Source organism: Astyanax mexicanus, chromosome 3 (genome assembly GCF_023375975.1).
Source record: "Astyanax mexicanus isolate ESR-SI-001 chromosome 3, AstMex3_surface, whole genome shotgun sequence".
Lineage (NCBI taxonomy): Eukaryota > Metazoa > Chordata > Actinopteri > Characiformes > Acestrorhamphidae > Astyanax > Astyanax mexicanus.
This window is the reverse complement of record NC_064410.1, coordinates 34,057,135-34,071,853: the sequence shown is the minus strand read 5'-3', so window position 1 is coordinate 34,071,853 and position 14,719 is coordinate 34,057,135. Positions and strand designations below refer to the sequence as shown.

The 14,719-nt window shown below is 39.3% G+C and overlaps 1 protein-coding gene and 1 long non-coding RNA gene across 2 annotated transcripts in view; one reads left to right on the top strand and one right to left on the bottom strand.

Annotated features, from left to right (window-relative positions):
- mtx1b (metaxin 1b) overlaps nucleotides 1-14,719 on the top strand; it is a 35,612-nt gene that overhangs the window by 8,561 nt on the left and 12,332 nt on the right. Inside the window, exon 3 of the mRNA XM_007254698.4 lies at nucleotides 4,704-4,783. Coding sequence (XP_007254760.2) covers nucleotides 4,704-4,783 — 80 coding nt within the window. The remainder of the gene's footprint in view (nucleotides 1-4,703; nucleotides 4,784-14,719) is intronic.
- LOC125799513 (uncharacterized) lies at nucleotides 5,447-10,505 on the bottom strand. The gene is made up of 2 exons (XR_007438487.1): nucleotides 10,320-10,505; nucleotides 5,447-5,876 (listed from the first exon to the last, which is right to left on the bottom strand). It is a non-coding gene; the product is annotated as an uncharacterized LOC125799513 (long non-coding RNA).

The following is a 14,719-nucleotide window of genomic DNA, read 5'->3' as shown; positions in this document are numbered from 1 at the left end:
GCAGCTGCATCACTGCCTGGTTTGGGACCAGCACCGTCTCTGACCGCAAGACCCTCCAGCGTATTGTGAGGCAGCTGAGAGGATCATCGGCGTCTCTCTCCCCTCCATCACGGACATCTACACCACCCGCAGCATCCGCAAAGCAACCAGCATTGTGAATGACCCCACCCATCCTTCACACAAACTGTTCTCCTTCCTGCCTTCGGGAAGAAGGTACCGCAGCATCCGGTCCAGCACAACCAGATTCTGCAACAGCTTCTACCCCCAAGCCATCGGACTCCTCAACTGCAGAGACTGAACTGATGGTTTTTCTGTACATGCACACACACTCTTACCCCACTTACCCCAGAAAATGGAAAGCACTAAAAACCCTACTACCTCACTGGACTCTATTGCCCACTGTGTAATAGAGGTAATTACTACCTCACTGGTCTTTTTTGCACACTTTTTGCACACTGCATAATTTGCACACTGTCTTGTTATTTATTATTCTTTGTCTGTATTGTGTTGTATTGTCTGTCTGCACTTTTGTACTGTTGCACTTATTGTTCTGTCTACACTGTGTTTGTGCACCATGGTCCCTGGAGGAACGTTGTTTCGTTTCACTGTGTACTCTGTATATAGCTGAAATGACAATAAAAACCACTTTGACTTTGACTTGACTTTGCCTACTGACTTTTGCAGAAATCACATCCAATTTCAATGCAAATATAGGATAGCCCACACACACATCCTACAGGTCAGTACAGAGTTCTTTGTCTTCCATGGGACATGGCAAAAGTCATGGGGCATGAAACTTGTTTCTGTCCCATGACATTTGGCATATCCGGTGTGGCTATAAAAACTGTCATCGATATACATTAATAAATTAGCATATTGTTCGCATTATAAGGCGCACTATCAGTGAATGTCTATTTTCTGGTCTATTTTCATACATAAGGCACACTGGATTATAATGCGCATTTGAAGAGACACAATAAGGAACTTCTAATTCAGCACTCAATCTGTGTGGTGGTGGGAGGTAGCTAACTAAGTTAAGTAAAGCTAAGCTAAGTAAACAAAACTGTAATAAAAAAAAAACTTTCTTTTAAAGTTGAATGAGCACTGGATGTAAACTGAAACCTCAAAACTGTTTATTTGGGTGAGTAAAGCGTTTCTGTTTATTTACAGTAAGCTTAGATTGCACTAGGCTGGAGCATTAGCATTAGTGGCTAACCACTCCAGCAGTGCTAGCAGGGGCTAGTAGCAGGCTACAGGCCAATAATACGGACCTCTGAATGGGAAAATAGCGCTTAGCAGCAAATGCTAAAACAGAAACTCCTGCACTTCAGCAGAGTGGCTTTACTGCTGCTTACAACCTGACTGGTAACATTCATACATAAGGCACATCAGATCAAGAGGCACACTGACGATATTTGTAAAAAATTCAAGAATTTTAAGTTGCCTTTTAGTGCAAAAAATACGGTATCCCACAGATGAGGCAGCTGGACCTGTAAGTCCTGCACACTTACAGAACGCCAAACCTGGCATTGCAGCTGGTCCCATAAATCCTCAATTGGCGATAAATCTGGCAAACGGACAGGTCAAGGAAGTGTTGCAATCTGGTGAAGACATTCCAGGGCAACACTTCCTGTGTGTGGGCGAGCAACTGTCATATGAGTTGGCTTCCCAGATTTTGCAGACTAGAATTAAGAGCTCACAACGAGACTATCAATTTTAAACAGAATCTGGATTTGTCACTGAAGATGATTGAAGATGATACAGATTTGAACAAAGGTGTTGGTGGTTGGCTAAAAGATGGCCTAGATGGTAGGCAATTTGTTCAGTCACCCATCCTGCTTCTCTCAGTCTAATGATCAGTGTTGGGAAGGTTACTTTTAAAATGTAATCCCTTACAGATTACTGATTACATCACTCAAAATGTAATTTGTAACGTAATCAGTTACATTACTTCAAGTGAGTAACGTAATCTGATTACTTTGGATTACTTTTTCGTTTTTTTAAGCCTGAATGAATGTAGCAACCACATATTGCATATTATTATTTTATTTTTCTTTCCAGTTAACAAATAGATAAACAAATAAAAAAGCCTTTTCAATCACTCTATAAAAATACTTATGAAACCATTTCATCAAACAATTTTATAAAATACTAAATTGATGATAAAACCATTAAAAACCAAACAATGTAACAACAACTGTACGCTATCTATTTGCAGGTTTGCCACCAGTGTTAATTTTGACAACAAATTTTGATTTAGTCTTAGTCATAGTTTTGTGATGAAAATAGTATTTAGTTTTAGTCACAATTTAGTCATCTGAAATGTTTTTAGTTTTAGTCAACTTAATGTCATAAGAATATAGTCTACTAAAATTACAGTAAATTTATTCGACAAAAATGTAAAGGGTGTAAATGCTTTTTCATCAGTTCCCTTGAATTATTAACTATACACTTATACGAAATGAAACGTTTAATAACCACTTGAGTAATATTGTTAATGTTTAATGTGAAATATATTTATATATGATTTAATGTATATTATTATTATTATTGTAGGTGTGTGACTATACATATTTTACATTTAAAATTTTGCTCTAGAAATCAGGTCATAAAACATCTGAATAGTTAAATTATAGTTTGAACAGAGCTGTAGATGCAAAAACAGCTTTTAAATGATCTAGTTTTATCTCCAGCAGTAACCCAGCATACCTACTGTAGCTACAGTCTATAAATGAGATCAGAAACTCACATTCACACACTGTCCTGTAGAGATGCTCTCAGGATGTATTGAGAGACTTCATGAGTTAAAGTGAGAGACTTATGAGAAAGTGCTGTAAGGAACTTTACACAGACTTTTGGGTTCATAGATTCACTTATTTTATTGTTTTATTTTCGTTATATTATTGAGTTCCTTTCTGACCTGTTCCTGCTTTAACACTAGCTATATCTTTCCCACTGTGAGACTAAACAGATGATCGGATCTTAATGAGTGAGTTCTGTATCAGTTCTGTGTTTTAGTGCACTGCTGAGTTAAACACATCAGCTCATGAAATAACATCAGCATTAAAACGCGGATCTCTGCATGGAGATCTGTGTGACTCTGCTCTGCAGAAACTGAAAGATTAGTGGTGTTTTTACCGGAGATGGAGTCGCTCCACGCGGTTTACACGTTATCTTGTTTTTCGCGACGTCAAAGGAGAAATATATCGCCTCTCCCCTCTCTCTCTCTCTCTCTCTCTCTCTCTCTCTCTCTCTCTCTCTCTCTCCCCCTGCTGAACACTGTCGAGTTAACTTCCAGTCGAGCTCCGTAACGACAGGTTAATTCCCGGGTTTGTAACTGAGCGCGCGGCGCCTCCGCTAAAGTAGCAGTGATTGGATCTCTTCCTAACTGGTCCCTACCTTTCAGAACTAACTCAGTTCTGATTGGATTTCGTCCCTGCCAAACATTTTCGTCTCGTTTTTATTCGTCTACGAAAATGTCAGTTAATTTCGTCTCGTTGTGTGTGCGGAGCCGCTGTCTGCCCCTCCTCCCGTCTCGCTGCCTGCACGCACACAGACACCGCTGCACACACAAATAGGGAGGAGTGATTGCGTTTTGTCAGTGTTGGATTGGAAGACCAAAAATAGGAAAGTACCGCAATGTAATCCATTTATTTTAGCAGAGTAACTGTAATCTGATTACCACTTACTGAAGCAGTAACTGTAACGGATTACAGTTACTCATAAATTGTAATCTGATTACGTAACGCCGTTACATGTAATCCGTTACTTCCCAACACTGCTAATGATGCACCCCTCTTAAAGCATGGTAGAGGCATGTGTAATGGTCAAGTCCTCAATCTCTCACAAAGCTGTATACTACCCAGCAGTTGCCTCTGAGAGAGTTTTTGTATGGCAGTGGGGGAAGCAATTTTACATTTTACACCCTCTTGTTGGAAGACCTTGGGTCTAATTAGATGACACCTGTCATCATTTGCATATGTGCTTGAGACATAACTACATGACGAGTACTGCAGCAATCTGGCAGGCATTAGTTTTTTGTCAGTGAGCGTACATTCATAAAGGCGTCTCTTGATTGTTGACTTTAATAAAGATACGTCAGCCTCCTCCAGAGTGTCCTCGGCTTGACTAATGTTGTAAAGGGATTTTTCTTTGCCATGGAAATATTCTGCTATTATCCATATTACTTGTTTTCTGTTGTATTCTAGGACTTTGGAGCTGGTGAGCTCATTGTTACATTCATTTGTCTGTGTCTATGTCTAAGAAAGATTTGTTCATATTTCAGCCTAATGATGGCCTCTTTCACTTGCGTTAACGCCTCCAACCTTTAGACCACATGTTGAGAGTTCTAATGAATAGCTGCCAAATGTGATTTCAACTCTTGGAATCATCTCCAGACTTTTTATTTCCTTATTTTGTTATATAATAATGAAGGGCTGGACCCCAATTGACCATAATGCTGCTCATCAGTCAGTTGTTTAATATTTTCTATTATATTATCCTGTGAAAAATTATTATTAAAAGAAAGTCCAGAACAACTCCTCTGGGATATGGAGGAACAATAGATAGTGAATAGAACCCTTTTAAATTAATTTGAGAGGAACAATACATAAAACCTGCCTCTCCAGTCCTCCCTTGCTGTTCTAAAGTGTGGTTTTAATGGTACATGACGGTGATGTAATGTTTTGTTTCCTCTCTGACAGGTATTCTGCCTGCACTAAAGACGAGGGAGGAAGGAAGCTTTTCCCAGCCTAGTAAAATCATCATTCAGCTCAGGAAACAGGTGAATGACCCCCTTACTCACCCTCATCCGGCTCTGAATGGCTAACAGGTTATGGGACCCAACAGGTGGAAATTTAGGTAAAAGTAAAGGTCTTCACGGGTCCAATCAGATCGGAAACACGACCCTCGGGTCAATGAGGTTTAAGACTAATTGCAAACATGTGTAAAACATGATAGCTGGATAGACAGCAACACACAGTCAGTATCTGATTTTAACAAACAGCCATTATTGAAAAATCAATTGAGTGAATTTAATTTTATTTCTGTGTTAAAATCTTGGTCTGGTAACAAATTGTAGCAGAATATGCAATTTGACACCATAAAAATGACTAAACAGATATCTGACAGTAAAAGTACTGTGTAGGATTGTGGGAGAGGAATCTACTAGTGCAGGGGTGTCCAAACTTTTTTGTTGGGGGCCAGAAGGAGAAATATATTTCAAGTCACAGGCCACACTCTGTAATAAAACAAATAATGAAATATACCAATTTAAATAATACTTTTTTCCTGATTATTTCATTTACACACCATTTTACTTGACTTACTATCTTTATCTTTGACAGTGTTGTGTAAACTAAGATTTTTCACATTTATGTTTAATTTCATGATGTCTCTTATGTCACGACTGGCTCTAGGCCGTGACAAATGAATGGAGGACACAGTGTTTAAATGGCAAAAAATATAAATTTAATGAAGAAATTAGAAAAAGGTTCATGTCCAGACATTTATAAACAAAAAGGCGGCCCAAAGAAAACCTACGTATCAACAAAAAACAACTAAAGCATAATGTCAAACAGAACCAAACCAAGCAGGCCCAGAAATCTGAGCTGCCTGCAGCAAACAGAACAAAAGAAAGGCCTCCCTCTGCACACCTACACAGGTGCATATATTGATTAGGTCTGTAGCCCCACCCCCTAACACCCAATCAGGGGACATGCACGTCACACACCCCCCCCTTAAAAAAAAACAAAAACAAACAAAAACAAAAGAAAAACAGAACTCCAACAGCTTTGATCCAGTCCTGCCATCTCCATGTTTCAAGTCCACTCCACACAACCTCCTCATCCACCAGTTTCCACCAGCAACCCTGGCGCCTAGGAAGCAATTTAAGGTAGAGCCAAGAGGGAGAGAAAGCAAAAAGAGAAAAATTAAAACACTGGAGAAAAACAAGACAGCAGCCTGAATTTATTTACCCAGTGGACCACGGGACAAGGCAATTACATTATCCTGGCCCTTGATATGCCGTATGTCTAGGTGGTACCCCTGTAAAAACAGACACCATCTCATCAATCGCTGGTTCAGATTCTGTAAAGAATGCAAAAAAGTCAAGGGGTTATGATCAGTATACACTACCAGAGAACAAGCCGTACCCACATAGACCTCAAAGTGTTTCAGGGCCCAAATTAGGCCCAAAGCCTCCTTTTCTATTACAAAATAATTCAACTGGTAAGAATTAAATTTTCTTGGGAAAAAACCAACAGGGTGATCCACCCCATACTCAGAAGCCTGCATCAGAACTGCCCCAGCACCAACATTGCTGGGATCAACCTGCAATTTAAAACACTGATCCAAACGAGGTGCGGCTAAAACTGGATCGACTGTTAGAAGTAGCTTTAATTCCTCAAAAGCTTGCTGACAATTTGGAGTCCAATCAAACTTAACTTGATTTCGTAGCAAATTAGTAAGGGGTGCTGCCACTACTTAGAAATTTCTGCAGAAGGCACGGTAGTACCCAACCATCCCAAGAAAACGCATCAATTCTTTTTTTGTGACTGGAGGAGGAAACTGGTCAATAGCTTGCACTTTCGACTTCAACGGGCTCACTTTTCCCTGCCCCACATTCCCATTCCCAGATAGTTAACAGTAGCCTTAGCAAACTCACATTTTAACGGGTTGATTGTAAGATTAGCTTCAACAAATCTATCAAACAGCTCCCGTATACGAAGAAGGTGAGTGTCCCAAGTATTACTGGTCACCACAAGATCATCTAGATAAACTGCACACCCTTCTAATCCAGAGACAACACGATTCATTAATCGCTGAAATGTAGCGGGAGCATTTCGAAGTCCAAAACTCATGACTTTGTAAGAGTACAAACCAGATGGTGTAATGAAAGCAGAAATTTTTTGGGCTCTTGGTGTTAACGGAACCTGCCAATAACCTTTCAATAGATCGAATTTGCTTACGAACTGGGCAGCCCCCACCTGATCGATACAATCATCCACCCGTGGCAAAGGAAAAGAATCAGGCTTGGTCACTGCATTTACCTTTCGATAATCTGTGCAGAACCTGAAAGAACCGTCAGGTTTATTTACCAACAAACATGGAGAGGCCCAGCTGGAGAAAGAGGGTTCTGCTATGTTGTTTTTAAGCATGTACTCAACTTCTCTATCCAAATGTCTTCTCTTGTCTAGAGAGACACGATAATACCTTTGCCGAATAGGGGTTGCATCACCCACATCAATATCATGCTCTATCCAATTTGTACAGGTAGGTGTATCAGGAAACAGTGACTTGTATTCATAAATCAAGTTAACTAAATCTGCACGTTGTAAAGCAGGTAAATGCCCAAGCATGTCTTGCAGATTGTTCAGAGCTTCAGAATTGTTTAACTGGCCGAGCAAAACAGAATCTCCTGGATCAAACTCAGTGGGTTCTGCAACTGTCAGAACAGAAGAATGAGATGGCTCACTAGATGGATATGATTGCTCTTTAGCAAAACAAATCCCAGCCAAAAGGACAGGCTTGACATCAGTTTCCACTTTACCTTCCAACGTACCTGACTTCCCCAAAGACTCTCGCCCAAAATAGGGTTTTAACAGGTTGACATGGCAAATTCTAGTTGACTTTCTTCTGTCTGGTGTCTCCAACATGTAATTAAGACCAGAAGTCTGTTTCACCACTGTATATGGACCTGCAAACTTGGCCTGAAATGGCGAACCAACAATAGGCAACAAGGCCAGGACTTGGTCACCTGGCTGAAACACACGAACCTCTGACCGACGATCAAACAAACGCTTCATCTTATCCTGGGAAAGGCTTAACCTTTCCTTAGCAAACTGACCAGCCTCATAGAGACGTCTTTGAAAATCACTGACATAACCTAAAACATGATTAGGTGGCTCCGACATTTTTAAACCATCAGTCAACAGTGACAACGGACCACGCACACTGTGCGCAGTGTCTGATGAAATCGTTCTAATGCTCCTTGGCTCTGAGCATGATAAGCAGTAGCTTGGTTATGTTTTACATGAAGCTATGGAGTCAAAAAAGGGTCATAAAGATTTTGAGTTTGTAAAACAGAAGTCACAAATGTACTGAAACTTGTAACTGCGTTTAAACAACTGCATGCACGAAAATCCAAATCCACAAATTAACTGGAATGTGCAAACTTGAAACAGAAAGTAATATTAATAATAATTCAAATGTACGAATGTGAAAAAAATATTTTAATTATATATAAATATATATATTTTAATTTGTAAATCCAATCTCTTCAATGTGTGAATCAGTACTGCTCAAATGGCTTAAGCTGGGTCAGACCAAAAATCACATGGAATTTGTGAGGTTGTAAATGTGACAGTGGGTGTTTTTCACTGTGGAGCTAAAAATCCTCTCATTCATCTTCTCTGCTGCGTGTGCGAAGCTCTAGCTGCAGTTGCGAATTTTGACCCTGTTTTGACGCCTGATTGATGGACCAATAGGAAAGCTTTATCCGGACCAATCAGATTACGGGGTTTGTTTAACCAATCAGAACAATGGGTGGGTCTCTGCAGCTCGGAGTACTGGGCGTGTCGAAAGGTGTGGGCGTGTCGAAAGTGTGGCCGCCATTTTGGAGTCGGCCACCATGCGCCCCCTAGGGGATCAATTTACACTGAGGAAGGAGTTTAATAAAACAATAATATTCATAACTCTACCAATTTTTACCCGATTTACACACGGTTTGGTTTGTTACAAACAGCAGAGATGTAGTAATGATACAGGACACTGTCACACATTACAAATATGTGCTTTCATGCTGAAATACTTTACATTATGCTCTTTATCAAAGACAGACATATGGTATAGCATATTAATTAGTACATAAATTAATTAATTTATTAATATATATATATATATATATATATGTATGTGTGTGTGTGTGAGTGTGTGCATCTATGTACATAAATATAAAATTAATTCATATTATTAGAACATAATATAAAGTATTTCAGCATGAAAGCACGTATTTGTAATGTGTAAATCGGGTAAAAAATTGGTAGAGTTATGAATATTATTGTTTTATTAAACTCCTTCCTCAGTGTAAATTGATCCACTGGGGGGCGCATGGTGGCCGACTCCAAAATGGCGGCCACACTTTCGACACGCCCACACCTTTCGACACGCCCAGTACTCCGACCTGCAGAGACCCACCCATTGTTCTGATTGGTTAAACAAACCCCGTAATCTGATTGGTCCGGATAAAGCTTTCCTATTGGTCCATCAATCAGGCGTCAAAACAGGGTCAAAATTCGCAACTGCAGCTAGAGCTTCGCACACGCAGCAGAGAAGATGAATGAGAGGATTTTTAGCTCCACAGTGAAAAACACCCACTGTCACATTTACAACCTCACAAATTCCATGTGATTTTTGGTCTGACCCAGCTTGAGCCATTTGAGCAGTACTGATTCACACATTGAAGAGATTGGATTTACAAATTAAAATATATATATTTATATATAATTAAAATATTTTTTTCACATTCGTACATTTGAATTATTATTAATATTACTTTCTGTTTCAAGTTTGCACATTCCAGTTAATTTGTGGATTTGGATTTTCGTGCATGCAGTTGTTTAAACGCAGTTACAAGTTTCAGTACATTTGTGACTTCTGTTTTACAAACTCAAAATCTTTATGACCCTTTTTTGACTCCATATGAAGCTGCTGCAATACCTGGCTAAACAAACTAGAAGTAAAATTAGACCCTTGATCAGACTGTATAACTCGAGGGATTCCAAAAACTGAGATAAACTGTGTCAAAGCTTTAACCACAGATTTTGCAGTGATAGACCGAAGGGGATAGGCTGCAGGATAACGTGTGGCTTGACACATCACAGTCAGGAGATAAGTACTCCCGGCTTTGGACTTGGGTAAGGGGCCGACACAGTCCACAATCAGATGTTCAAAAGGCTGACTAATAGCAGGAATAGGGTAAAGTGGAGCAGGTTGCAATGTTTGATTGTGCTTACCCGTTAACTGGCAAGTGTGGCAGGTCTTAATGTATAAAGATACATCCCTTTTTAACTTTGGCCAAAAGAAATGCTGAAGTATCCTATTGTAGGTCTTTTTAACTCCCAAATGTCCTGACGCATCATGCGCAGTTTGCAACACCAGACAACGAAACTTTTTGGGAACTACAATTTGCAGAATGGAGTCTCCCACAAAATGAACTCCATGAGGAACCCATTTTCTCACCAACAGTTCATCCTCCAGGAAATAACCTGAAGATACATCCTCAATAACATCAGCAGGTAGAACTCTGTCAAACAACTCACTGAGAGAAGGATCAGCCACCTGCCCCTTATCAACTCATCACGGGAAACAGAGAGGGAAGAGGGAATTTCGACTGTTTTACCCTCAGAAATTTCTGTTGGAGACAAAGGAACAGAGGTTAATGCTGTTTTACTCATAGCACGTGTCACAGCACAAGAGTTGAATATCTCAGGGGAAACATCCTCCAAAACACCCATCTGACAACCAAAGATGGAGAACCATTTCCCCAGACACGTTCACCAGCAAGATTGTTTCCTAGAATCAAATACACCCCCTCTACTGGCAAACAAGAACGTACACCCAATTCTACCTCTCCATTAACAAGATCAGATGACAGAACAACTCTATGTAGTGGAACAGTCAGTACTTTTAATCCAATTCCTCTAATTAAGACATCACTGCCTGTATATGAATTAGAAGAAAAAGGCAACACAGACTCTAATATAAAAGATTCTGATGCCCCAGTATCCCGCAAAATACGAATGGGAACTTGCTTTGCAGAGCCAACTAAGTGAACAGAACCTTCTGTAACAAATGGAACATACATGGGATCACAATCTTTTCCATCTACAGACTTTAAAACAGGAGGAACTGCTGCAACCAAGCTGACAGATTTTACAGGGGCTGGAGCACTTCTAAAATGTGTTTTAGAGGAAGAAGGCCCTCTGTTTTTCCTTCAAAACAGGACATTCATTTTTCCAGTGACCACTGGCACGACAGTAATGGCAGATATTTTCAAGATTTCTAACCTTAGGTGAACGACTCACTTGCTCCCCTACAGCATACACCCCAGAATTAGAAAAAGTATGCCAATTAGAGTCCCTCTTAACAGACCCTCCATGAAAACGATGACCAAATGAAGCCTTATTAATCAAAACAAATTCATCCACCAAAACAGAAGCCTCATATGCGGTCTTAACTTTGTGCTCAGTCACGTATGTAGCAAGGCGATCAGAAACAGAATTTTTAAATTGTTCCAGCACAATTAAATTCTTTAGATCTTCCAAAGACTTAACTTCCGATGCTGTACACCACCGATTAAAATGCATTAAAATATCCCTTGCAAATTCTACATGTGTTTGTTGCTCCCCTTTTCTCCACAACCTAAACTTTTGCCTGTAAGCCTCTGGAACCAACTCATAGGCCTGTAGAACAGCAGACTTAACTGTTGTATAATCAGATGCATCTTCTACACTTAGAGCAGAATAAGCCTCCTGAGCCTTACCAGTAAACACACACTGCAACAATAGAGTATGTTCTCCATCCTCCCAGGCCTTGGCATCAGCCACACGTTCAAACAATGAGAAAAAACGATCAACATCTCTTTCATCAAACTTAGGGAGTAGCTGAAGATACTTCACTACATCAAAACTAGTTGTCCCAACATTACCAGCTGCAAATCCAGTCCCTGAAAGTCTCCCTGCTTTAACCAAATCCAAACGATACTGTTCAATCTCAAGCTTTTTCTGTTCCAACTCATGCCTAGACAACTCAATCTGCTTTTCCACCTCTAGCTGTGTCTGAATCAACTTCTCTTTAGCAGCAGCCTCTAACAAAATTAACTCTTTTTGCTGTTCAAATGTTAAAGAAGTTCTCAAAGATAAGGGACTAGTAGAAACTGGTGAAGCCTTCAAAACACCCTGCTCTACTAATGCAGATTTTAATATAGCCTTAATGTTCTCCTTTAAACGCTTATCAGTGATTGATAACCCAACATCATAATGACTAGCAACTTCAAGCAACTGATCTTTAGAAAACTGATCCAATAGTCCCTCAGAAGGAGACTCAACAAATTGACTAACAGAAGCCATAGTTAACCAGGGTAAAATAAGCAACCAAACAACTCAACAGGAGGGGAGGGAAAAATGCAATTGCAATTCCCACTAACTAATAAACAAAACTACCTAAACTCAACCTAGTACAACTTCCAAGAGTCAAGTCTCTTTAAGCACCCAAATACCAGTAGCGTTGAAGTCCCCTGGCCAAGGCCACAAAACCCAACCACCATGGCGGTGCCCTCAACCCAGAAGTTGTACAAAAATAAAAAATAAAACAAAATCCCTCAAAATCCACCCCCCAAAGAAAAATGGTGTGCCCAAACACGGACACCCCACTAAACCTACCAAAAGGGAACTGCAACACAAACCCACCCCACCCTGCAGAGCTGTACTCACCCAGAGAAGACCAAACAAATCCAAAGGCCTCAGCATGCAATCCAGCAGAGCAAAGTAGGCCCAGCCAAACAATCCTACATGAACTCAAACCAAATCAAACAAAATCCTATACAACCAAAACAAAGACACTGTATGTCCCCATTTAAGCAAAAAAAAAGAGAAAAATAGATAGGACGAGCCCCCACATTTGTCACGACTGGCTCTAGGCCGTGACAAATGAATGGAGGACACACAGTGTTTAAATGGCAAAAAATATAAATTTAATGAAGAAATTAGAAAAAGGTTCATGTCCAGACATTTATAAACAAAAGAAAACCTACATATCAACAAAAAACAACTAAAGCATAATGTCAAACAGAACCAAACCAAGCAGGCCCAGAAAACTGAGCTGCCTGCAGCAAACAGAACAAAAGAAAGGCCTCCCGCTGCACACCTACACAGGTGCATATATTGATTAGGTCTGTAGCCCCACCCCCTAACACCCAATCAGGGGACAGGCACGTCACACTTAATATTAAACTCCTTAATTACGGCAACTTTTAGACTCTTTGGCCCATTTGTCTGCGCTAGAAATGCGCACCCTCTCTGCTTTTAGACTCTTTGGCCCGTTTTTCTGCGCTAGAAATGCGCACTCTCTCCGCTTTTAGACTCTTTTGCCCCGTTTTTCTGCGCTAGAAATGCGCACACTCGCCGCTTTTAGACTCTTTGGCCCGTTTCTGACACCTAGCGTTCAAATGTTGAATCTTACATTATAAAAACCTGCTTAACAGCGGGCCAACTTTCATTCTATTTCTAAAATACCTCGCGGGCCGCTCCAAAAAAGGAAACGGGCTGCAAATGGCCCGCGGGCCGTAGTTTGGACACCCCTGTACTAGTGCATATTGCTAATTTCTGAAAACCCTGTTTTAGGGTTCTTGGAATATTTGCCCTAAGCTAACAGCAGTGCAGTGGAAAATGTTTTTTTTTTCAACATTTTTCTTTAAACACTGTAGCACGTAATATTTAAATGATTTACCTGTAACAATAAAACATTTCCAGACAAAGAACATCATTTTGCATTTGGCTCCTTCAAGAATGTAAGAAACCTAATTATGTAATATGTATTGCTAATAATTATTCTGGAATTCCTAGTAATGAAACAAGGTAGTACATTTTTGTTGAAATGCATTATATTTACAGCAGACTGGGTATTACTACATTTTTGACCAAGTGTCCATTACTATTAATATTTATAATAATTACTATATTAAAATAGTTCAAACAATCAAAGACATTAGCATGTAGTTTACCTTGTATGTTGCAGTTTCACACTTACTATTTCAGGATAGTCCATACACAGAGCTAAGTAGAGAGCATCACAGCCAGCCTAAATAAAAGTAATGATTATATAATATTATGTAATATATCATTACTTGATTAGTTGATTGTGGGAGAGATGATGGGACAGTTTTTCATTTTCAATTTGACCTTTTTATTGTCATTAAAAATACAATTGAAATAAGACTAGTTTTTAAAGAAAGGTATAATTCTGTCAAATTTAAAATACTTATGACATCATGACAGAAATCATAGTGTGTGACTGGTGTTCCAACAGTTTAGAACTATATATCTTAATACTTGAAAAGATACTGATTGAGGTACTGATGTTTGGGAATGATTAAATGTATAGTATTATTCAGTATTCAATAATATGTAAATAATTTAGGAGGAAGATAAAAGTCAGGTACTGATTTGTGCAACCATTATTAATACAAATTTAACCATGTAGTGTTGCTTTATTTTATCCAATTGAACTTTATATCACTTTATATCATAAATAAAACTGTTATGTCCTCCTTGTTTCCTTGTTTCTCCACCTGTGGACTAAAAATAGAAGCCATTATATAATATATCATAACTTAGTCCATAAACATGCTATTCCTCAGTGTCTTCACTATTAGATTTATACTTTTACAATGTGTGCAAATCTACTCCATAATTTCTAAAAATGTAAAAGCAAAGTCAGAGATTAGTGGGCATAGCGTATATGTGTAGTCATGAAGCAGAAAGGAAAAATAGTTTGTAACATCTGGAAGAGTTTGGTTGCTTCACAGAAGCTCAGGAAGCTCATTTTCAACATGCATTAACTGGTTAGATTTGACTTACTTGCGTAAAACATACATTTTAAAGATGTAAATAAATATAGGATATCCTCGTCATTGCATCAGAATAATAATTTTGTAAAGTAG